This window comes from Corvus kubaryi, unplaced genomic scaffold (assembly GCF_017639235.1).
Source record: "Corvus kubaryi isolate FWS band 111438036 unplaced genomic scaffold, C.kubaryi_AGA036_p1.0 132, whole genome shotgun sequence".
In the NCBI taxonomy this organism is placed as follows: Eukaryota; Metazoa; Chordata; class Aves; order Passeriformes; family Corvidae; genus Corvus; species Corvus kubaryi.
The window spans coordinates 8,339,425-8,364,622 of record NW_024580666.1 but is presented as its reverse complement, the minus strand read 5'-3'; the positions used below and the strand labels follow the sequence as shown (position 1 = coordinate 8,364,622).

Genomic DNA, 25,198 nt, shown 5'->3' with positions numbered 1-25,198 from the left:
GCACTGGGACAGGTGGCTGCGGGCCCCATGTGGGGGCCAGCGGGCCCAGCCCAGGCCCTGCTCGGGCCAGGCCGGGCCAGGCCACGGCCATCCTGGAGCCGATGGGCCCTGTTCCACCCATGGAACCACCCCCACAGCCCTGCTGTGGGCAGCCGGAGCGGCTTGGTTCCCCCTGCCCTCCACTGCAATAAGCCACATTCCAGCTGCAAGGCTGAGGTGAGATTAACCCTTTTATTACTGTGAAGAGCTGAAAATCTGAGGGAAGAGAGAGAGGAGATGCTGAGATAGGCAGATGCTGACACAGCTGTAATTTCATGAGAAGTTTGAACATGGAGAGATGGAAGCGATGAGGACTTTTGCTCCAAATGGGAAAGGACAAAACCTCAGTTCCTAGAGATGCTCCCAGAGATATTCCTAGAGATGAAGATGAGGAAGACCCTTTGCTCCCAGGGAAGGAGAAGGGCCTCTGTTTTTGTTTCTGAACGGCTCAACCTTAAAATTGTACCCCAAAAAACTTCAAGAGTGGACCCTCGAAAGCAGCTGTGGGAAAAGCTGCAAGTCAGGGAAGGGGCTCACATGCGAGCAGAGAACCAACCCGGGCGGCTGTCTCATTGTGATTATGTTTTCATAGCATGGACAAGAGAGACTCCTCTTCCTAAATGGACTGAACAAGGTTATTATAGAAGTGGTAAACAGACTGAACATCTCAAGGGTTGTCTTTTCACATTGTCACTGGGAGAAGGGAGAAAGGTGGGGTGAGGAGAAGTGTTCTGAAGGTGTGGTATGATTTTTTTTCCTTCTTTTAGGTCTGTTAATAAACTTCTTTATATTCTTTCAAGTTTGGTGCCTGCTTTGCATTCTCCTAATTCTTATCTCACAGAAGGTAAACAATAATGAGTATTTTGGACCAAACCACTACAGACTGACAAAAATGACACATTACCTTCTATCTCAAGAGCCCAGAGGCCCAAATCATAGCAAATGGTCAATCTGTCAAGAATAAAACAATGAACAAACAAAACAGGGTAAAACAAAGAAATGGATCAGATGTTATTAGTAAGTGGAGAGAAAAAAGGGAAATATGTCAGCCACCAAATTTAGATCAAGACCGCAAGTAAGTCATAGGTCTGTGCACTGAAACAGAGGAAAAAAGGCAACACAAAGTCCAAACATGCTGGATTCTGCTCAGAAGACTTTCAGCCAGTGTTGCAATAACTATCACACATGTGTAAGGTGAAAAAGCTCCAGAAAATAAGCAGCTTTTATGCTGAAATCTCTCCAAAGGAGTGTGATAGCAAGATATGCCTCTGACTCCATTTTAAGAGAGAAAATTGATAAAACATCAGTGATTCTCAACTTTTCAAGGGTTGGAGAAAGCCAGTAAGTCCCCTGAAGAGTCCATGATCTTTTTCACAGGTTTTCATAGATTTCTATGTAGGTACAGGGAACTACTGAGTGTTGCGCTTAAAGACCACTGTTCTTGACAAACATTTTTGTAGGGAACTTATTTTCAGGCAAAGAGGACAGCACCACACTTATTAAAATAGAAGCACTTGTCCCAGGTCACTGGGACAGTGACCCCCCCTACAACTTAGACAACTAGAATCAATCCTATTAGAGGCAGAATGAAACTGAGACTTTTCACTTGGAAAGCCTTTCCTATTTTTCCTCTGGGAAAAAAGTGTAGTTGTGCTCCTAGCCTACTGCTGCAGATAATACCCATCTTCTATGGAACAACGAGGCTCGATGAGATGAAGAAACCTGTCTTGCTTGTGAATAAAGACATTTGTCTCAAGCCCATCCCACAGGCTGAAGGGTTTAGAATTAAATGTTTTGGAACTGTCCTTCAATTATTTCCTTTCTAAAGACATTCACAGAATGCATAATCATTTAGTTTTTGCTATTTTCCCCCCTCTTTTAAGGACATTTTCGTCGATATTTCAGTTTTTGTGGTCTTCTGTATATTTCTGACAACCTCATAGTAGCCATACTTAACTCATGTTTACTGCAAATGCCTTTTAGCCAGGCTACCTAATTGCTCAGAATCCAACTGTGTATTTACCCAAGGTTCTGAATATTCACCTGCACTGTGCTTTTCATGTGGTATGGAAATAGAAGATCTCAGTAGCAATGTCTCTTTTTGGTTGTTTCCAGGATCTTATGTGCTGGTTTTTTTTTTTTCCTCCTCATATCGATTCTGCTCATTTCCATCAGGACACAGGCTAAGCCCCCTCAACATTGTGCAATTCCATACCTTTTACATTTGCCTCATTAAAGAGACGTAACAGACTGCATTCCTGCCAAAAGACTTGTTGCTTTATTACTTTTGCTTTATTTGTGAGCCCATATTTATTATCTTCGCCCACCTACAATCCTCTCTTTTTATCTTCTTTTTGTCTTCTAAATAGGTATAACTTGTTTACAACTTAGTAAGAGCATTCCTAAAATAATTTTTAATCACAATTTAATCATTCTTTCAACATACTGCATATTATGATGATCTCCCTGACAGAGGTACAGAATGGTGTATTTTGAAATAAGTCAATGAATTTCTATGACTGTTCTTTAATAGAGGTCTCACCCTTGTCATTTTTACATAACATATTTTGCTGGTTACTACTTTGGAAGTACCATCAGGTCAAGACCCTAAATTTTGCCTGTGTGGGTTGTGCATTCTGCACCACAACGTCCTCTGGAGAAACTTCCACCTTGACGTCAGACCCTACTGACACGAGCTGCCTACAAGCCACAGAGGAAAGGGGTGACTAACCAGTGCAGAACACAAGTTAAAGCAAAACAGAACAGAACAAAAACACCAAATGCCCCAAAACAAACAGAAAAACTTTCATGTAGTTAGGAGAAAATGAAACTTGGGAAAACTACATTTGACTTCTTTTATTTAAACAATTGTAACAAGCTGATGTGATGAACTGTAGTTTACTATTCTTACTTCAGTTCTGTAGAATGTAGCAAATGTTTGTTCCCTGGCATCTGCCTCTTTAGAGAAAAGCTTTTCAAACCCAGGATGTTAGTGGTTAAAAGCAAGTTTACGGCAAAGTTGCTGCAAAAAAGGTTTCTAAGATCCTGACAATGTAAGGAAATAGGACAACCAACTAAATGAATATAAAAGTCATACTGGACAAACAAGTTCCTTTACCCTCGAAGCTTACTTCTGCATTTCCTGAGCAGAATAAACCCTTGTGGCAACACTGCTCTTTAGCATTCTACTGCTCTTTAACAAACTGTTTTTTAGTAATTGCTATAGTAGTGTTGGCAATTACACATCTGACACAGTTGTGCCAATAAATAAGTGGAGGCCAAGAAATTACACCCATGATGACCATTAAACTTCTTCACAATGTAGTTGGAAGGAAACTTACTAAAGAGTAACTATCCAAAATCTGTACTGTTGGACTTTCAGGACGCTAATGCCCAGAATGCAGATCTTCCCAAACTCATCCTTCTAAACCAAAAGAAAGGTAGTGAATCGCTCTTAAAGACGTAAAACAGCAAGGAGACAAAGGCAGGGAATAAAGAAATGTAGCAAGAGATTTTGGTCAGAAAATGTATCTAAGGGTTATTTTGATTTTCAATCCAATTAATTTACACAAACAAATATCTGAAAAACAACAAAAAGTAACTCCCAGCCTCCCTGCCATGTTCATGAAAGAAAACCAAGACTGGAAAGTTGTTCTCAGAAGATCCATACAATTGATTCCAAGATTCAGCTTTTCCTGCATTAGCACTTATATATGAAAACTGCTTAAACTCATCTCTCTTTTTTGATTACAATTAATGGAATTAGCAGGGGAGTAGTAAAAGGAGGAACAACTAATTTTTGAACCAATTCTAGAATTAATGATCTTTTAGAAATTTTATTATTTGGTATGTCCATTAAACAGGATGTCTACTGATACGTCTTATACATATTTTCTTTTCCACTGCTTAATTTAGGCTCAAATTAAACTTTGTGTAGAACCCCACAATGTAACAAACAATTCTAATTAAATCAGAAAGAATACTATCACAAAAGACACAACTGAAACAATTTCTCTAAAGTCAAATAAACCTTTTAAAAATTCTGGCAGCATCACTGTTGTCTTGTACTAAAATGAACAAAATTAGCTTTAACTTAATTATGTGAAGTAGAGAGACATTCTTGAACTGCTTAGTTTCCCAGTCTGATTTGTCTTAAAATTGGGATTACAACCAAACTGATAAATACCGTGACTCAATTTTGGTTTAGTCTGAGGTGTAAAATTTATTTTTCAAGAATAGATGCTTAGTCTTTGGACTTTTTCAACACAGTATCAACTGTATTTTATTTTCTTATTTCTTAACTTCTGCATTCCACCACCTTTCTTTTTCCAAATCTGTCAGTGCAGCGTTAATTTAGAAAAACACCACCACCCGAACCCTGGCTTCTTGTAGATCCTAACATAAACAAGGCTGTGTACATATATTAGTGCAGAGGAGCCTGTGTATGCAGAGTCTGGCCAGTGAGCAGTTTCTTAAGGAAGAAATATGACTCTTGGTCTTTCTTTATCCTGTCATGTGAAACTGACTACTCAAAAAAAAGAAAAACTGACCATCTCTAAGTGAAAAAATGCATATGGCATTTAAGAAAACTCAAACTTCAAGCGTAAATAATTTGACAGTATCCCACATAATGTGTCATTAAATTTTCAGTGCTCTTCTTTCTTTTTAAAGCATTCAGCTCACAGTTCTTATACAGTTGTTATATTAAATTTATTATGTAAACACACATTTCACAGTAGGTTAGGTTTAAAGTAACAGAATATGGAACACACCTTTTCTATAAGGCATAGTAAAAAAAAAAAATCCCACAGAAAAAACTTAAAATACATTCATGTTACATAATGATAAGCTTATTAATAAGGTGATGTATTCTTTAACCAACTAATCTCGGCCACTGAGAACAAGCACACACTCAACAATGAATTGTAAATGAACAGATTGAATTAAATTCTGTAGAAGTGGAATAAATGTAAATGACTCTCAATGTTCCCTGCAATATAATGAAGCTGGCTTTGGTCATAGTTTACTCTTTCTCCCACGCATACTCTGAAAGAGTCCTAAACCAAGAACAGCACATAAATAACACCACAACTGACAGATTGACCCACAGCTTCCCTCTGAAATCCACTCATAAATCCTACATCCAGATTCTAGATAACCAACATCGGCAGTTTTACTTCATTTGAAGACATTTTGAGATGCTGACAATGAACAATGATTCATAATCAGGATTTCTGGAGTTAAGCTGTATCAGCATATTTACTGTACTCTTTCTTTAACTTGCCAGTAGGAATACACTGGTTTTAAGATTCTCTTTATTGGCAGTTATCTATACTCTAGATAAGAGACAAACTTTCAAGGCAACTTTCAAATTATGCTGATTAACTTTGCTATTTTCCTTTCCTTTGTTTAAATAAGACCACGTATGATTTTAATATGCAAAATTCAAACAAAATGTCCCTCAGTGCAGTCCAGTCTTACAGAGAAGCCTTCCCTTCCTGCTGCTCAGTATCCCAGAGTCTGGTCATTTTTGCCATCACACTGGCCCACTGTGCCAGTTCACTGATTCAGCCCTGTACCAGTACCTATTAACATCTGCCCTCACTGCTGTGATGCAAAACAAATACAGCCTTTTCTCTTTTAGTAATAAATCCAACAGAAGGCTCTTTCTTTGTTATCAAGGATATTGATCCTTTAAGAGTGTATATGCTGAGGGTGACACCGAGCGTCTTGGTGCTTCAGCAGTCTTTTGCTCAGGCTCGAAAAGCTCCTCAAGTGTTGTATTGCAAACACAATTGCAAAAGTCTGCAGTTTAACTCTGCAGAAAGGATATGGAAAAACGTATCTCCAAATTAAATACAGGATACTAATAGAGAAAACTAAATGCAGGCAAGCTCAGCTGATGGACCTACTCACAATCCTCCAATTTGCTGAATTTCCAAACGAGGCTGAGTTGCTACATTACAACAAAATGTCCTGCACCTATTATTGCCCTGTGTGCAAACAGTCAGGAAAAAAATTTAAGAAAAACATTCATCAGTTGTTCAGGAAAAACTGAAAAGTTTCATGACTAGGGGAGGAAAGAGCTGTTTCCTCAACAAAATAAAGCCAGCTTTGCTGTATTTTTTCAATGGAAACGAACACTGTCTAATAAAACATCTTAAAAAGAGTCAAAGTGTACTTTCATGCATTTGTCATAACTCTGCCTGGTCTTTAGATTTTATTACTCCTTTAAATTGCAGTTAAGGAATATTTTATGTTTATCTGCCTTCCACTTTCAACCTTTTTGCTCATTTTAAAACTGCAGGAAACGGACCCAGTCATTCACAGAGAAGCATGTGGGAAATGTATGGTTTAAATTTATGTTTGAGCAGCCCATCTAGGGCTGCTTAAATAGTTCTCCAGTGGTAATTAGTTATTAAGAAAAAGTATTTGCCACATTTCTTTTAAAAGGCAGAGAAAGTGCTCTGTTTATGAACTATCTGCTATCTTACTTTTATATTTGAGAAGTGTTACTGTTTTCTCTAGGTATGGAAGCCATTTGTGAACTGAAGTGGCTTAAACGTGGGGGTACATGCCTGTATGCCATTCTGGCTATTTGTGAATGGTGTTTTCATACTGCTTCATCCTCCAAACTGAAAATACAAAGGCATTTTGGAGGTTTCTCCAGCTGCTCCTTATTCCTATTTTTGTACTTCTAACTACTAGTACTATAACATCACAGTCACATCTTGACTACCAAAATTAAGACAGAATTGGTTAAATCGAATGATTTTTGTTTTGTTAGTGAAGGAAAAAAGGGGAACAACAACAAAAAAATCACAGCAACATATGAAAAGCTTATTTCATAGAATTCTCAGTACATATTTTAAGAAACCACAATTCTGCCTCGCAAGAGTGTGGTCTATTAGTTAGTAAATAGTGAAAAACACAAGCATTACACACTGGTGAATGACTTCTGTCCTATCTGGCAACCACCTCTGTTTAGAAGACTCATCAGTGAGGCTAAAGTGATTACTCTATAAATATAACCTCTCCCTTTTTTTTTTTCTACCATTAAGTAACAATTTACTGGTTGGCTAAGGTTTATAGTTTAGATCAGGTAACTGGAGAAAACTTATTAATGAATTAACCAAACAAAATTTGCTTCTAACTTAAGCAATGAATTTTTAAGATTTGAAAGTGATACTGCATGAGAAAACATAAAAGGAAAAAATGAAGAAGCTTTATCATGACAGTGAGTTGCTTATATATGAACCAGGAAAGAATTTTAGATGGAGGAAAATCATATTATGGTTTTCCTATATTACCATAAAAATTTAATTCTTAAAATCCAGTTACATGAAACATTTAGAATTAATACTTTTCCCTAATTTTTCTAAGTAAAAAGTATTTTGTCCTATATTTAATAAGCAGTTACCTTATCACTGCTTTTAATGATAATGTTCTCTAGATAACAACAGCAACAATAATAATAGTGGTTTAGCTTAATTTCTCATAAATCCATCCACATTTACTTCACCACCCCTTATGAAGAAAGAATATACGAATACACCTGACTGCAATGCCACACTAGACACAGGAAGCAGGGACTGCCAAGGTAGCTTTTCTGACCTCGGACTGTAAGAGGGAATTTAGTGATGACTATCTGCATGCCAAAAATTAAAGCTTATATCTAGAAGAGCACAAGGAAAGTCAGAAATATGCTTGGTTTGAAGATGTGCTGCTGTTGAGAAAACAATTATCTTTTTTCTGGCATCAAGAGTTGAATCTGTGGACAACACCACAAAGAGTTGTTTGGTTTTTTTTAATTACTCCACCTAATACCAGGACAGACATCTCAGAAAACTGGCTGAAACCCTTCTCCTGGACAGAATAACTGCAAAGAAAAAGAACATGTGTGTCTTTTCCATCTCTATCAGCTCAAATATAAAATCAATTTTCTTTGGCCAAGAAAGAAACATCCTTTGTGTTTGCTTCCCTGAGAACTTGCATAATGAAGTTTTATTAGCCCAAATGTTTGCACAGAGACCAATTTAGGCCTTCACACTTAAGTATATCAGAAGTGGTATATTTTATCAGGGAACGAAGACTGATAGACACACTGGGACACAGTTCTGGTTGAGGGCAGGGTTCCCTTAAATTCTTGGTCTACTTCCTATTCCACGGAATTAAGTGAGCTGAGTACTGAGCTTCCAGCCAGGGCCACTCATGCACACATGCTGCTATTTCCACGTGAATACAGTGAGACAAAATTCAACTCTGGAACCTTCTAATAAACCTGAAAGGAGTTGGTTTTTTTTTCTAACAACACCACCTTGAGCAAACTGTGTGTGACATAAAAATTGAATTGAATGTTCTACTTTCATCTTTTTTTTCCCCCTCCCAAAGTGCTTAGACGTCTTGTGCTCTAATACTACCACCTTTCCCTGACAATGTCTAAGCACTGTAAGCATCCCCACACCTTTTTTTGGATCACTGCAACTAATTTTAGCAAGTAAACTGACAGCTGAGTAACCAAAACTAAGTTAGCTCAATGCTTACTTTATTGAAACAACAGACGGACGTCACCAGACTGGGGGTGCCTGATATCCCCCAAGGATGACTGATGTTCTGAATTGAAATTTTATACCTCTTCATTGCCACAAAAATTAATTGACTTAAATTTATGAAGTTTTTAAAGACATAATCAACTCACCAGCTTTTTTTTCTGTGTCCTTTTTTTAACTGAAGGCCATCATACCTGGACCTTTATTTGTTTTGATCTGTTTTACATTTATAGAACTTTTCTTAGAGGTTCCCTTCCATGAATACAATAAAATTTGGGTATTTGGTAACCAGTATGAAGAAACTGAAATATTAAAAATGGAGCTGTATTCATCTCATAGGAAAATAACTTTTAGAAAACTGTCCTAAAATCACAGGAAAATTCTAATTAACATGTTTCTGCCTGTTGTTTATATACTAGACAGTTCAATGCCGAAACTGCACTAAATCACAATCCGAAAGTCCCTTTCAGACCTAGAATTTCCTGAATTTAAACTATGTGAATCTAGACAAAAAGAACAGTTCAAACAGAGTTCATATAAGTTAAAGTTAGATGGGAGATTTATCATCATAAACAACAAATCTGCTGAAATCTGGCTAAGTCAAATGGGGACACGACTAAATAAAATCAACTTTTCCAAGCAAGTATCAGTTTTTGAGATTAAATTTGAAATTTAACTTGTAAGAAATAATAAATCAGAAGACAGGGAAAACAATAACCTGTCAGTTTGATTATATTAATCTTGAAGAAATATATGAAGGTCATTAAGGAAAGAAGATAGTTGATGGCCATGCAATAATACCCCCTCCAAGAGTTACATAAATGCCTTTGTAGCTGGTGATAAGGAACAATCCTGGTCCTTGCTGACCTCTGGATTGGTCACAGATTTGTATTTGTTACAAATATCACATGATGCATCAATGTGATGTGTGCACTAAATGTATTCCTTAACAATGAAAGAAGTGCAGATACATGAAGACTCATGTAAGAATATTAAAATGATTAAAATGATTAAATGAATGAGAATGAGGGACAAGCAGGCCCTCATCCTCATTCCTGTGAAGGAACAGTATCCTGGTAATTTGAAAAGGCATTGAGGATCAAGAAAAATCAACTTTCAGGCATAATGTAAATAAAAGAAATAAAAAAGACACTCTGTGTCTATTACCTCTGATTCCAGCAAAATACTTCTCCCACAGCAATAAAGAAAATTAGGTTAAGTTTTAAAAATACAGAAGCTCTGAACTGTAGCCAAATTAAACTATTCCAAAATACACTGTATTTGTAACTCATGTAACAGTCAGCAAGTTTGGCCGCTGACATTATAATTTGCTAATAATGCTTTTCAGTATTTTTAAGTCAGCCACCCAACTTGTAGTTCAATGATATTTATAACACATGCTGGGATTTTTTAGGTTTGGCTTTGTGTTTTTTTAAGCTTAGACATAAGTGGTGACCTACTGATAATGTTCTTCCTTCACTACCAAGCAAAAGATTAGGGTTTAGCTGATGGCAAGGGATGCTTTCTCCTAAAGCCAGTGTAATGGGAACACTGCAGATGTTTCAAAATCCTGCAGTAAGCATGTGTATCAGCATTACACTCCTTCCCTTTTGCCCTTCACCAGTTAAAGATGACCTGGACAGGTTCTGAGAGAAATGTCACCAGCTCCTGCTGAGCCAGAAAATAGCACCCTCACCCTCAGTATTTTCTAAGTGCATTAAAGAACTGGTGTGTGGGTATCAGAACTGTATTTGCAACCTCTGCTCACAAGCTGTCAGTTATGAAGAGGATGTGACCCCACCACCCTGAGAAACCTCCATCCGATGCTAGCACAGAAATGTTTTTCTGGGTAGAGGGGCAGATAAAAGTTGGGTGCATTTTTAGCATCTTTCTTTCAAGATTATACTTCAGTGTTTTAAATCATCAATACCTGTGAGAAAAAGGCTGTTTGCTCAGATCTGTGACACTGCTGTTCCTGACTTTCAAGTTTCTGCTCTAAGACTGAAGGTGTGTAAACAAGGAGAAGTCACTCAGCTGTTACATTTTCACGTAGATCGTGACATGAAAAGCACAGATACACTCAAGGAATATTTAAGTATCAAATGATACTTCATAAAGGGTCTTGAAGGTGAAGAACTATGCAAATGTACTTACTACTATAACAAATAATCTCAGAATAAAGAAAAAGCAATCCAGTTACAAGATATGGAGGGAAGAGCCATAGAAAAAAACCTATTAAAATTCCTTTAACCTTTTACAGAAAAAAAGTAAACTAGGACTTAGTTTTATGTTCCAAGACAGTGGACTTAATTCTAGATCAAATTTTTTTCCTCATTTTTGTTTTGATTTTGGACATGAGACCTAACATTCTTCTTGTCAAAGCCTATACATAGGCATAATTTTTTTTAAGGGAAAGCACACTACCATTGGCACTATAATTCAGTGTATTCCTGGTTTTGTCTGGCCCTTTCAGTACCCTTTCTCACAGCAGGATTGTGAGACACATCGACCCTTGCTGATCACGGAAGCAAGGTTCACATTCATTCATTTTAAATATGTACCATTATTCTATTTTCTTGGTCTGATGTTTCATTTGAGTGTGTGAATAGATATGATAAACAGTCAGTCTGCACTTTTCAGCAAGCACAACTCAGATCTGTACTATGGTGGCGGTGAGTGAGGGCAGAGAGGAAACCCACTGATTACAATTTGGGACAGCTGTCTAAGTCTCTCTGTGTACCACCACTGCTTTAATTTCTAGCTACTCTGACTGTGAGCAAATGCCCAAGTTTTGGTAAATGCACTGAGGTCAAATGAGTTCCTTCATACATGTATCTAATTTTCCCTTGCTTCTATGTGCAGATGAATCATTTTTTCCCAAAAGTGGTCTGGAAAGAGGGAAAATAAACTATGACCTGCAACACTGAAATTCCCCACTGTGGCAGAAGCGTGACAAGTCCTTTAGCAAAATGGACCTTTTCCTCTGCTTCAGGCTCAGCACCAAGATCAGAGAGGAGAGAAGAGCAAAACACTGAGTGCTAGAACAGATTTGTGGCATTGCTGCTGACCATACTGCCAATTAGACAAATCATAACAGAAAACCCTACATCACATAGCAACTGTATGAGTATATATTTTTGCAAAGCAGTTCAAATGAAATGTATATTTTCGATCGAAATCTAATTCAGACCTGTGTTACTATCGAGGACAGCTGAATTTGTAGCACTTGCAGTGTTGAGACTATTTTTTGAATAATAGGTTTTCATCACTGTCCTATGTATTTATGATTTGCACCTTGACAATCTACTACAATTCTCAAAACATTTCTGACCAGACTGAACCTGTTTACAGATTTTGACTGTGTTACTTACACATGTGCTGCTTCACTTTGAAGGACAGAATACCAAATGTACTACTGTCTTTAGTTAAATACTGCTTATAATTTTTTTCCACCTAGAAAATATATTAGTAATGCAGGTATGCATCTGGTTATGTAAATGTCTCAGAAGTTTTAATGGAATGTGAAAAGACAGAGTAATTTCAGCACTGTCTGGGTCTCACAATTTTAAACAAAGGATTCTCCTTAGATTGGCTCAACATTTTTCAAACTTAATAGTTTCAACTGAAATGATTTTATGTAAATCAATCTTGAGTGGAATAAAGATACTTAAAGTTATTTGATTTTTCATACTTATCTTTATTGGGTGTGAAATATTTGAGGCAGAATATTAAGTTGTATAATAATGGCAAACCATGATAATCAATTAATTTTGCTACACATGCTCCACCTATACAGAGAATGAAAATGTTAATTCCTACACTGAATCTCACTGATATAAGTACATTTTCTAACTTGTTATAGGTGATCATATTCTTGGCTATAAATGTCATAAAAAGAAATACTTACTACTGTGCACAGTCAATCAGCTGATACTCGTTTGACCTCTCAAAGCATGCCTTTACACCTTCGTCATCCCAGAGCTTTTTTGCGTGTTCAAAGAACTCCTGAAAATTGGAAAAGTAATAAATAAGAGAACATTTCTCAATTTTTGCAATCCCCAATCTGCGCTGTTCCTTCCCCCAATGCTCATGCTTTATGCTTTGCAGAATGATAGATTATACACTTACAGAAGAAAAGCTATAAGCATTTATTAGCAAAATTGCAATAAATTATACAAAACATATGGCTGCTGAGAGTTTCCAGCACATGACATAATAATGATATATAATGAAGACTGTCTTCAAAATTCATGCCAGTCCATATATAAAATTTACTGTAAGTACAAAAGTTACCTAGAAGCATGTTCACTTCATTTTTAACTGAATTTATGCGACTGTCATGGAAAAGGCATAAAAGCGATGCAAAAAGCTGCTCGGTGTATAAACATTAGCTTCCCAGAGAAAGAACCAGACTGTAACTTTAAAAAGATGGCGCAATTTTTCCTGAAAAACACAATTTTCTGCTACTTGGTATTTTCTCATGCAATATAATAACTTGATTTCAAGACTTTCAGAGTCTTTGCTCAACACCGCTTCCTCCTAACAGCTGCCTGGCACAACGTGCTTTTCCTAGCAGCTACCCCAGGCTACCCAATCCAGAAATATCTGCCAGAAAGCTTGTTTCAGAATTATTTGAAAGAGGAACCAAAGCCATCCTTCGTACTGGTGAAGCCACAGCCAAATGCATGCAGAGAGGTAGGTCCAACCCTGCCTGCTGGCTCCTTCATTTCTCCAGCCCCAGCTCTAGGGACTCAAAGATCCAGCTTGTTTTAAAGCTGGGAGTCCATTTTATGTTATATCATTACTGGTGACACTGTAACAGTTTTTCCAGCTACATGGTTCTAAATTCAAATGAAGGATGTTTAGATGAATTAGTATTTCCTTTATTATATGGCTCTTTCCTCCCTCAAACAAAATTGTTAAAGCAACACGTCAACTCAAACAGAGAAGTTGTTTTCTTAACACCTCAACACTGCTAATAAATCACCGGAGTCCTTTGGTTAGTCACAAATTTGTGAAGCCTAACAAACTGCTTTTCCACAGTTCAATTTGGCTCTGTGTAAAATGGGTGTAATACCACTATTCACTTCATGATCTTGTCAAAATTTTACATAAACATCTGAATTCTGAAACTTTCTTCAATTGCTCATCAGTCTCTCCCCACATCTTTTCAGGATTAAAAATTTCTCTCAAAAGACAAATCTCACAGTGAAAGATCTTGGCAGCACAGTGAGTTCACTTTTACTTTGCATGGGTTTCCCCACCCTGCATGCCATCCCTGTGAGGTGTCCCAATAGGTGACACTTTGCCCATCAGCCAATGCTTCTGACCTGCTGGTGACATTTTCAGGGAAAGAAAAAACACAAGATTTTTGGAACTTACTAGTACCCAAAATTTAGATAAGCTTTGAACATGACTAGAGAGGTCCTGAACAACCTCAGAAATGCCTTTTTTTTTTCCCAACTATACCATGCACAATGCAGAGAGGGAGAAAATTCCAGTCTTTAAGAACTTTTGAAAATGTTAGAGAAAAGAATATACTAAAGCAGGCATAAAAAACCTTCGCAGAAAGTCTTGGAAGAAGAGAGGAAGTAACACTAGAGATTGGCAGATGCTTATACTGCCCTTGAAATTTATTCCTTCGCTTGGTGAGGATGTGTTTATTCATCAGTCTTTGTTATTTTAATGACTTATGTAATGATTGTTTTAAATGCTGCAGATCCACCTTTTGAAGTGATGCTACAGCTATTATAAACTCTCTGTTCCTACAGCAGAAAAAAAGCAAAACCAAGCTCAACCCTAACAAAAAACAAGCTCAAGAAAGGACAAGATATCAAACTAAAGTAGAAGTAGAAAGCGGACGCACATAACAGAGAGAACGACTACAAGAAAAAGAAAGAACTGGAAAAGCCAAAATGATTAATACCAGAAACCATGGAGCATTCCTCAAATATGAAGCTTATGCTTGATTGATACTTGGGGCATCAGCTGAACACGTCTCACTTGCTGGCATCTTTGGCCAAAGAAAAGCACTGCCTTCTCAGTGGAAGGAGTGAACTGTGGGTGAGTGTCAGGTCCCGAGGCAGAAGGAGCCAGCTCTCCATGCCCTCAGATGGGAGCAATATCCAACTCAGCCCTTCCTCCCACAGGCACTCGCTGCTGCAGGTGTGGGGTCTGAGCACAGTGCAGCTGTCTTCCCCTCCTCCCCATCTGGGAGTGGGAATTCCCACCCACCCAGAAAGGCATCTCTAAGGGAAACAAACATGTAAAAAACAGTCCCATTCAGCCCCACAGGGCCTACAGGAAGGGGAGGGGATGAGGAGGACGTCAGAGTAAAGGTATCCTTTGCTGCAGGGTGGGATGGATTGAGATCAGTTGAAAATGTATATAAGGAAGTAAACAAGCAAACAAATAAATAAAGTTGCATAGCTACAGTAGTTCCTAACTTCACTTCTGCTTTTACATCCTCTGTATAAGCTTTATTTACTCTTAAAAACCTCTTCTGAAAAAGAGGCAATCATTTCAGCTCAGCTTCTTGAGACCCTACAAATATCTTGTAAATACAAGGTTTCCATATCATATGCTTCAAATATTTCCACCTGACCATTATATCTCAAAGCAGTCTATTTAAAACAACTTCCAGACTTCTAGTCCAAAGCAAATCCTATAAAACAGAGCAAATATACTTCCCTCATTAAAATGTACCGATCTACTGCAGAGGAGTACGCTTGCCTGCAAATTGCCTCCCACACAGCCAGCTACTCGATCCTTCCTTCCCAGGTGACTAAAGCCTTCCAGAAAAATCCTGCTTCATTTCAAGATGCCAAGTACCATGATCCAACTTTTCACGCTTGTTTTTAACCCCTCTCTCCTCTGCTGTAAGTTCTTCAGTATTTTTTCTGCTCATCTGCATAAGGCCCCCATCGCCAAGCACAGAGGAGGGTTCTGCACATGGCAAACATACCTGGATGCCAGCCTCCTCTACCTCACAGGACAACATCCAGACAGTAGTTACCATGTTAGCTTCAACCCTTGCAATCAAGACCCTTTTGTCTGACCAGCCTTGCAACAACCTTCCCTTCCCCTCAATCCTTATGACTCATTCCTATGAATCCCAATGCTTGTCACTTCTTCCTCCTTCCTCTGGCCATGGCCACATTGTGGCCACCTTAATGGCAACCAGGCCCTGGTGAGGGCTTTGGGCTCTGCCTGCCCTGCAGCACCTGCTCTGGTGCTCCTTGGGTGGCAGCCACAGTTGGCAATCCCTGCCACAGGGAAAAGCCAGGGTAATTCAAAGGACAGAGAATTCAGATTTACTCCAGCAGGTAAGGGAAGATGGGCTAAAACTTTTTAAAATGTTATCTTAGGTCAGGAAAACACAAATAAGGTTTTTAAGATTAAGTTATGACCTTAGTAGCTTTACATTCTAAATTGGCCAAACTGAAGACTTTCCTAAAGGTGTGGCTTCTGGAAAGTGGCTTTTCAGTTCTTAGAAGTCACAAGCTAGGTCCTTTAAGAAACCTCAACTGGGACAGAAGAAGACAGGAACATGGTAAATCACTTGGGTAATCTGATGCACTGTATTTGCAAGCACATATAGTTGACTTCTATGAGATCAAAGTCACCAAAATCTACTAAAAATATTTAGTATACTGAAGAGAAGCAGGAAATAATGTACTGTGCCTGAAAGAAGAAAACCACCTACGTCATGACCAAACAGAACAGCTGCTTCACCCGAACTCTTCCTTATGGACAGAGCCATACTAACAGTTGCACCTATTAATATACATATAAAACAAAACAATCAATATATTTTTAATATAGTATTTTAATTGGAGCATTAAAGAAGTAAATGATAATGCTTTAGGTCTCACAAGTTACAGGTGTCATGAATTACAGATACTTTTTACATTGCACACATTAACTTACACCATTTATCTAAGAATTTATAGCGATCACTAGACCACAGAAAAATGAAGATGTGACACACAACATCTCAAATATTTATTAATATAAAACTATTTGGAAGTTTTCCACTCTTCCTGAGACAATCCAAAACCTCAGCCCTGCATTCCTGACCCTCCTTCTCAGTAGAAGATACATTTTGCTATAAATAATCAAACATTATCTAAAAATCATGAAGAGCCAAAAGCAGGTTACAATTACTTTTTTTTTAAGAAGAAAATAAGCTAAGATGTACATAAATGTAAAAACACCCTGAGCTGATATCACTGATATAAACAACAGCCTATTTTTACTATGTTTTAAAAAGTCTTGTAAAAATATTTTTACTCACCTAATTCAGGGAAAAATTTCTAGATTCAATGTATTTCCATACATAGCATTCCAAGAAAACAATACAGGTAACAAATGCAATGTACTACAGCTAAGCCTCAGGGCACTGTTTTTCAACTTTGTCTTACTAGAAGTTACAGCTTGCTCTAGAAATTCAATTTTCCTTATTCTGGAAATAAACTTATTTATTGATAGGTTACCTTAGAAACCTCCTCCCTCTCATAACTCCTACAAAAAATTTTCAAGTAGCTAAGAAATGGACTTATTTCGCTTTTTAGATGCCTAAATTTGGAATAAATACTAGTGATGATTAAACAATGACATATCTTCATGAACAGATCTTAATGCATTTTGGAGACAAAACTTTTAATCTAACTTCTTTGCAAACCACAACAGTTCATGTTAGGTCAGGAAAACAATTTTTATTCTACTAAGATTGTTTCTGCCTTCCTTCTGGATGGAGCATACATTTAATAGATATCCTGATGTCACCTTTCAGTCTCCCAGAAACTGGAATGTGGAAGGCTCCACTGTATTTTCTACTTCTGTTAATACATTGTAAACATGGAAACAACTGCTTAGATCAATGTGAAGTCGATCTCCCTCAAGCCAAAATTTATGCTCTTATTCTCCTAAGCTTCAGGACTGTAAGACAATTTCTCATCTAAAACACAGATTAAACCTGTCTGATTTCCTGACAACCACTTAAAGAAGTGGCAAATGTTACACATTTTCATAGTTCTGCCATTGTGGGTGTGAAATGAAATCATCACTTCTATTCTGAATTTCAGTTACTACTTCTTCTCCCATGTACTTAACCAAACAAAAAGTAAATCACACAACGCATTAAAAATTCCCACCTAACACCTCCCTAACTCCCAATGACAACTGCAGTGCAAGATGATCCAGAGAATTAAATCACACAGGAAGGGAGGTATGTGCTTCTCCACTGAGCAGGGTACTTGTACTTCCCATAGTGCAGGGGGCATGTGTATATATATACATATACAGGCAGTCCCAATCTCCCATCCACTGAACTATGGAAACATTTTGTGGAATAAAAGAGTGACAGCTGATGGGAAACACTTTAATACCCTAAGGATGACACCCAGTGGAGTCAAACGAAGGGTGTATAGGCAAACAACCGGCAGCGTTTTCTAGAAGTGGCATGCTTGACTCTGCAATTCAAGCAATATCATTTGAAGCATCCTTTTCTGTACCAAATCTGAGGTCAAAACGGAACCAGATCCATTGGCCTGCAGCCCAAGTCACGGAACATGACAGCAACAGCAAACAGCCGGATGCCGTGCAGTTACAGGGGAGGACAGACAGCAACGTGGTCTGGGAGAGATGACTGGGAGGAAGAACTCTAACCTACCACTTTCATCACCTCCCACTGAGCTGTGAGGAAGCCTTTTTTCATGTGGTGCCCAGGGGCTGATCAGAAGTGACTGCACTGTGGGTGAAGGGAAGCTCAGCTGAGCTCCCCCTCATGCTCCAGAAAACTTCATGGCTCCAGGGGGGCCGTCTGCGGCCGCCCTGGCAGATGCCACAAATCTGATCAGTGTATCAGTGTTCTGTTGGGGTTTGCAGCACAAGCCTTGGAAAGTAACAGAAGAACGGCAATTAAAAAAGTTTGTATTTGAGCCAAGTACACACCTAGAATTTATCAGTATGAAGCAAAAACTACTTTTGTGGCTCCAGGACTCTCTTGCAAGCCTCTACAGTCTCTACTCACTGTAGACAGTCTTCATTTTGAGAGCCTGACTTTATCCTAACCCAGTGTTTAACTGTGGTGGTTGTAAACTGATGCTCCAAGAAACCCGCAAGAGACAGTGAGCAACAATTTGCCCCAGTGACTCCAAGTATTACTGGTTTGCTCCTACCAAGTGTAGCAACTAATTTTCTATTAAAACTGCTCTTCATCCCCAAACATCTGCTGAGTGCTAATGCAGGCAGTGTCAACAAAGAAATTTTAAATGGATTTAATGACTGGGTGAAGTACCAGGTAAGGCACCCAAGAGAGAAGGAAGCCTGCTCAGTTACCTCTTCCACAAACAAGTACAGTCTCTTGATAATCAGCCTCTTGTTTACAAGTTAAAAGTGTCCCTTATGGTTCAGTCAGCTCTCCTTAATCCTTTATGAAATATTCTGCCTAACAAGGGACCTGTTTTGTTGTAGATATACAAAATGCAGCTGCTCAAACTCCTAATGCCCACAAAGAAGACAGGCAAACAGTTACAATTTAAAAACAAAAGCAGAATACATGACTCGAGTTTCCACAACAGCAGTGTTGTCAAAACCTTCACTGGCACCAAAGCAATAGCATGAGAAACACTGCAACCACATAGGGAGGGGTGCCCAACTGGCACACAAGGACCATGCTCAACAGTACGGTTCAGATGCTTCTAAAGAACTTACAGTAGATTAATTATACAGAAACCTTTAGGAAAAGTACAACCTCCACCCCCTGCAAAGTATTTTCTGTTGTAATTCGTGGGTGTGCAATAATCAATGCAATTACTCTGCTAGTTAGTGACTCATTCTGATAGGCATAGCAGCAGTTTGGCCTCTAACCCTCCTCCAAAACCTAACTTCGGATCTGTCCAAGAGAATTACAGGATAATACATCCAGATCTACCTCCTTTTCACTGTACACATTTTGCCTTTTTTTAGGCTGGATGCAACAGTCTTCAAGCACAATCCATCTGCACTAAGCATAACCTCAGTTCACTAGAGCTGAACTTGGGAGGATGGCAAACACCACCTTCAGAGAACACAACCTGTGTTGGGGCATCTTATATTCCAAGAAAACAAAATTAGTTTATTAACTCCTAGGAAAATCTTACCCGACTTGCAAGTATAAGGAAAGAAGTTGGGGCAACAAAGAGAATTTATAAATGCAAAAAAGCACCATTTTCACATAACCACCACATGTCACCATGTGACACCATTAGACAAAATGCATCAATTGTGGCGCTCGCTGACAGTGTTCAAAAAACCACGAGTGCAACCAGCACAGATATATTCTACATCCCTTTCTTGAACTATTTCTGTGACTTCACTTTTAAGGTCTTACTCTACACTAAATTTCCAAGAAGTGTGTGCAGTTGAGGTATCAGCCTGATTGCCCTAGCAGTTCTATTTATGCCTGCTGGAAACACATTCCATCTGCCATCTTATTTTAGAGAAATCAACAAGTTCAACTTTTGTAGACCACAAAACTCATCTGCAAGGTCTGAGAAATATATTAATACATGCTTCAAACTTGTATCTGTCGAACACTAAAAAAAGATCTGAAAGGTCTTTAGACCATACTAGCAAAAATAATAACATGATTTTGTGCTTTTGTAATATTTTGAGGAGGGCTCTGTGGGTTAGATATGCTTCGAAAATAAGAATGCATTTTAAGTCAAAGAACAGTTCGATGTTTTTCCTTCACTACCTGTTAAATAGTGGCACTTTTTTCTGAGCTAGACAACAAAGCTTTTATCATACTAAACCCAAAACCCTCTGATTCAGTCTTGTAGTTTCCATTTTAACTGTGTACTTCAAGTTTTAGTCTGCCATCACAAATCCTTGAACGTTGCTGCCTTCCTGCTATTTTAAGGGGCCACCAAGCTCTCAACTAAGAAAAGCAGGAGAGATAATTTAAGCAAATTACTTAGTGTATATAGTGCCTAAAAAATGTGTCAAGCACGGCAAGCTCACGCACATTCTTTTCCTTGAAATTATGTTGGTTTCGGAGAGTCAGGACCTCTCCCTGAATGTACATAAAAGCTCTTCATTTGAAAAAAAACCCCACCCCTCAAATTATTTGTGGAAATAAAGGTGCGTTACACAATCCGACAACGTTGCTGCCCTTTGCATTTCTGAAGCACTTGTGAAAAGAAAAATGTAGGTACCGTTATAATTCCCTCAAGGAAAATTTTTTTGTGGACAACAGATGATGACAAAGCATGAAATTAATCTGCGAATGCTGAACAAGATGCAAAAAGACTGAAAAATATGTAATGACTTGACAAAGATTTGGGAGCAGGTGGTTTATCCCTGTTATCAAGATGCTGCTTACACAGTTTTCTTTGTAGAGCACTGAGCCTTGAAACTGGAAAAAATACTGAAAACCACATAATCTGTATGTCACTCATACTGGGAGATGTTTGCTTGCTGTTTGTTTATTAAAAGCAATAATGGCACCACGAAAATGTACAGATTCTGTATGTCAAAATTTGTATCTTAATCTGACTAGGTAAGACTAAACAGACCAGAGTCCATGTGGCAAAAAAGACAGCAAATCAGCCCACAGCACTTTTGTTACTGCTTCTGGTTCTGCAATCATTTAACTCCTGGGCCTTTGCAATGAACACCATACTCAATTTTAAGTCAATATAACATCCAGTCGGTGAATATGTACAAATCACTCTGTAATCCTTGATGAAGGGACTGTTATGGAAGTGAGAAGTGCTGCTGTTAGACATTTATTATAAAGTGGTAAACTTGAGGCATTTAATGGCAGGAAATATTATCAAGATTTTTATTCTCAAAACACTGGGGAATAACAATAATTTACATGCTGTAACATGGCAGAATTGGATGTGAATCCTCCCCGATTTTAAATCACAAGTAGCTTTGTATTAGATCACATTTTTTGTTAGCTGTATAGTAAGGCAGTTGTCTATTCCATGCCACAATGTATTTGGGCACAAATCTGTAAAAAAAAATGGAGATCCTCCAGTGGATTGTTATTTGACTGAGTAGTGAAAATCACAAAGTTAATTCTCACCCTCTGCTTTGAAGAGATAAATCTAAATGTGCTCTTTGTCACCTTTTGACATTGAGAACCTGACCCCCTATTCAAGTTCCTCCTGCGTGTTTTCAGCCCTTCTTCCAAGTCTGCCTCTGTTGTCATTTCTCAGAGGGTGGGGACTCTCCCAAAGAAGTCAAATCAGTGGAGTACAACGCCGAGGGAGGCAGCTCTTCCCCGTCCCCAGGCAGTTCCCCTGCCCTGCCCATAGGGCACCCCTGCTGCTTCTGTAAATACAGTTTCAGAGTGAAGACAAGTGTCCAGCGAGCTGTAAAAACACAGGACTGCAGCCTCTAATTCTTCCAGTATGAAAAGTTTCTACTAATCCCAGCTTCAACTGTTTTCCTTACACCAGTTTTGACGGTCATACAGCAAGGAACTATTTCATGCTCTAATATGCACTTTATTATTTGAAAGTGATTTCCTACCAGACAAGTGGTTTGCAAGGACAGAGAACTCTCATTTCCTTTTATAGATTTGATTCGGAAATAAATGCTGGCAACATCATGTGACAAGGGGGCAGCATCCACAACTTGAGCAACTCTCAAAATTGGATCAGAAAGTAATGGAAAAGCCAGCCTGCTGCTACGAGATCTATTTAGCACCCTACTCCTCTGCCCAAGTTTTATCTAAATTCTTCAGTATTATCTTTCTTCTTTTGACACTTCTTCCTGTCCTTATCCATGTGCAAAAACCTAGCTCCAGCACACTAACTTATTCATTCTTAAATATTTATAATAGTAGGAAAAGGAAATACAAGTCTTTATTACATCTCTGTGGCTAACCTAAATTAAGTTTCAGGAAGCTTTTTTTAAAAAATTAACAACCACAATTGTAGATACAAGTCTATGAATAAGGATTTCCTATGAAAAGGGAAAAATTTTGTCTTTTCTACCTGATAGCTGTTGCCTTTTAGAGCTATTCTGGGAAATGACTGGATACAACTGCATGAACTATATGAATTTTGGCTGTACGAATGTAATATATTTTAAAGGAACCCCAGAGTTTGAAGATATGCTTGCAATGTTTATGGATGCAGAATTACTCTATCTTATTATTCAGTAAGATTAAGGTGTCTTAATAATACTCTGAGAAGTAATACAAGTAAATGTAAGTAAATCTTGGCTGCAATTTATGTAACTTTTGACATTTTTCTAATGCCAGTTCCCACAACTGTAGTGCTGATAAGCCCCAAAAATCAACCTTTTCAGAATAATTTAGAACAGATTTAGCTAGCAACTTCAGAAAAGTAAGATTTTTATTTCTTAGTATTCAGTTCTCAGTTCCCATTCTGAAGAGTACCTAATTTTCAAGAACTATGATAACAACATCCTATTATGTATAATATGGAAAGAATGCATATGCAGTAACAAATGAAATTGTTGAGGCATCAGAAGCTAAGTATTTTTTGTTAGCCCATAAATATTTTTACAACTCAGAAACTGCTTAGAAGTCAACAGAAATCTGTATCCATAGGAATAAAAATCTGTGTCTTTATGAATATAGATGACAACAGACAATGGACAACTTGTGGATGGGAAATTCTGTTGGAATTTCAGAGCTGAAAGTCACTAACAGGGCCCAGCTGTTTGGGATGTAGATGTTTCCAGGGTACCTGAAAAAAATACTTTACAGAGTCTAAGATAGCTTCTTCCCTTTCTTCCCAATCTTTTATTTACTATTTGCTGCAGGATTATTTCTCACTTCAAATGTAATCTAACATGAAAGCTGCTGATCAATATTGTAAACATTGTAAAAATAGTTTCTTGTGACTGCCAAAGAACTGTTAATGAATCTCAATACATGATGCTGAAGCAGGGACGGGAGGTAAAATAATTGAATTGAGGGAGATAATAAAACCAGGTAATTCCTTCAGTTTAAAAGGCAAATATTGCCAGAGCTCCTTAAACAGAAAGAAATTATTTACACTTGTCTCAGAAATGGTAGGAAATGCATTTCTTTGGATTAATTAAAATCAAACTGCCACCAACTGCAGCACTGCCTGAAGTAAAACACAGAACTTGTGAGTTTGAGGTCATTGATACTAGACCCTTCCAACACGCAACAAGGGATGTGAGACCCCAAGGAGCCTTCCTGCAACTTCTCTCCCTTCTCTTTCCTTCAGGTACTACTCTGCCAGGTAGAGTCTGCCAGGGCCACCACAGGGCCATCAGCAATCTCCCTGCAAGATGAATGGTTGCACACAAACAAAAAGGACCTATTGGACATTGCACCTGGTGAACAAACTTAATTCAGCTGGATCTGGAGAGAAAACCTGACAGATATGTGCCAGTTGTGAACAAGGCCTTGAAACAATGTAAAGACAAGTCAGACAAGGACTTCTGTTGCCTTCTGTTACAAAACCCAACCGACTTCAGAATGGAACAGAGAAATAAATAATGTCTTCTAGCAGCAACCACTCTGAATTTCTAGGGAAACTCCATTCCACAGACATTCAATCTTTTCAGATCTCTTGCTTCCTGTGAATGACTGAAAGAGATGGCTGGGCAAGAAAAGCACACAGGTTATTATGAACTCTCTAAATATCTCCTTGAAGAATGCCAGGAACAGGTCCACTGTAGACTACAGCCTTTTAGCAACCATAAATTTTTGAGAAAACTGAAGGTAGTTCACCACCAGTAGTTACTTTAAATTAAACAAACAAATACAACCCAAGCTTCTCTTCCTCTCTACTTGCCCACTGATCCATTGTTTATTAATCCATAGCCTTTTCAATTTTCCAAGTTGAAATACATTAGTGAGGGAAAGAGCTTTCTTCATTAATTCCATCAAAGACTTTTTTTGGCAGGCAAACCAGAAAACGTATGTAAGCACTAGAAGTGAAATTCTTGATCAGTTGCAGCAAGTCCAAACCTTAACACTATGAAATAATCCAATATCTACATTTAAAGCAAACAACAAATATTTAAATATACAGTGGAAAAGCTGTTTATTTCCAGAAAAAAAAAGGTATTGACTTGGAGAACTCAGGACTCAAAACAGTACTTCAATCTGTCACACTGGGTGTGTGACACATTTGGTTAAACATAAATGCCTTCTTCATATGGAGCTGTTTCTGTTTTCAAGCTGTGGCTTTCTTATCTACCTTTTAAAGATCGAGGTTTATTTTTAATACAATACAATTTAATTAAACAAACATTTGATATACATTTTTAAGCTATTTATACAGATAAGTTCACGACAGATTCAGTGTGTAAGATGCGAAAATTCGTGTAAGAACTTTGCTTTTCAGGATTTGCCTTCTACAAGACCATGCTTAGAAATTGTATTTATGCTGCACTTAAAAAGGCAACTAAATAATAAAACCTTTTGCCTACTATACTTTCATTACTGTGATAATTTTTCACAAAGATTTCTTTACATGAAGCTATAATAAAATGCGGATAAAGAGCAGAGTGATGTTCACAGGAGAATAGTGATCCACAAACCAAAGTTTTGTGACTTTTCTACTCCTAACTAAAAGACACCTACATCCTCTACATAAGCTATA

General features: G+C 38.0%; 1 protein-coding gene across 2 annotated transcripts in view; it reads right to left on the bottom strand.

The window, feature by feature from the left end:
* The window catches only part of GNAL (G protein subunit alpha L), a 188,876-nt gene that overhangs the window by 47,393 nt on the left and 116,285 nt on the right, over positions 1 to 25,198 (bottom strand). For both annotated transcript variants that reach the window (XM_042031671.1, XM_042031681.1), the window contains exon 5: positions 12,496 to 12,593. In XM_042031671.1, coding sequence (XP_041887605.1) covers positions 12,496 to 12,593 — 98 coding nt within the window. The remainder of the gene's footprint in view (positions 1 to 12,495; positions 12,594 to 25,198) is intronic.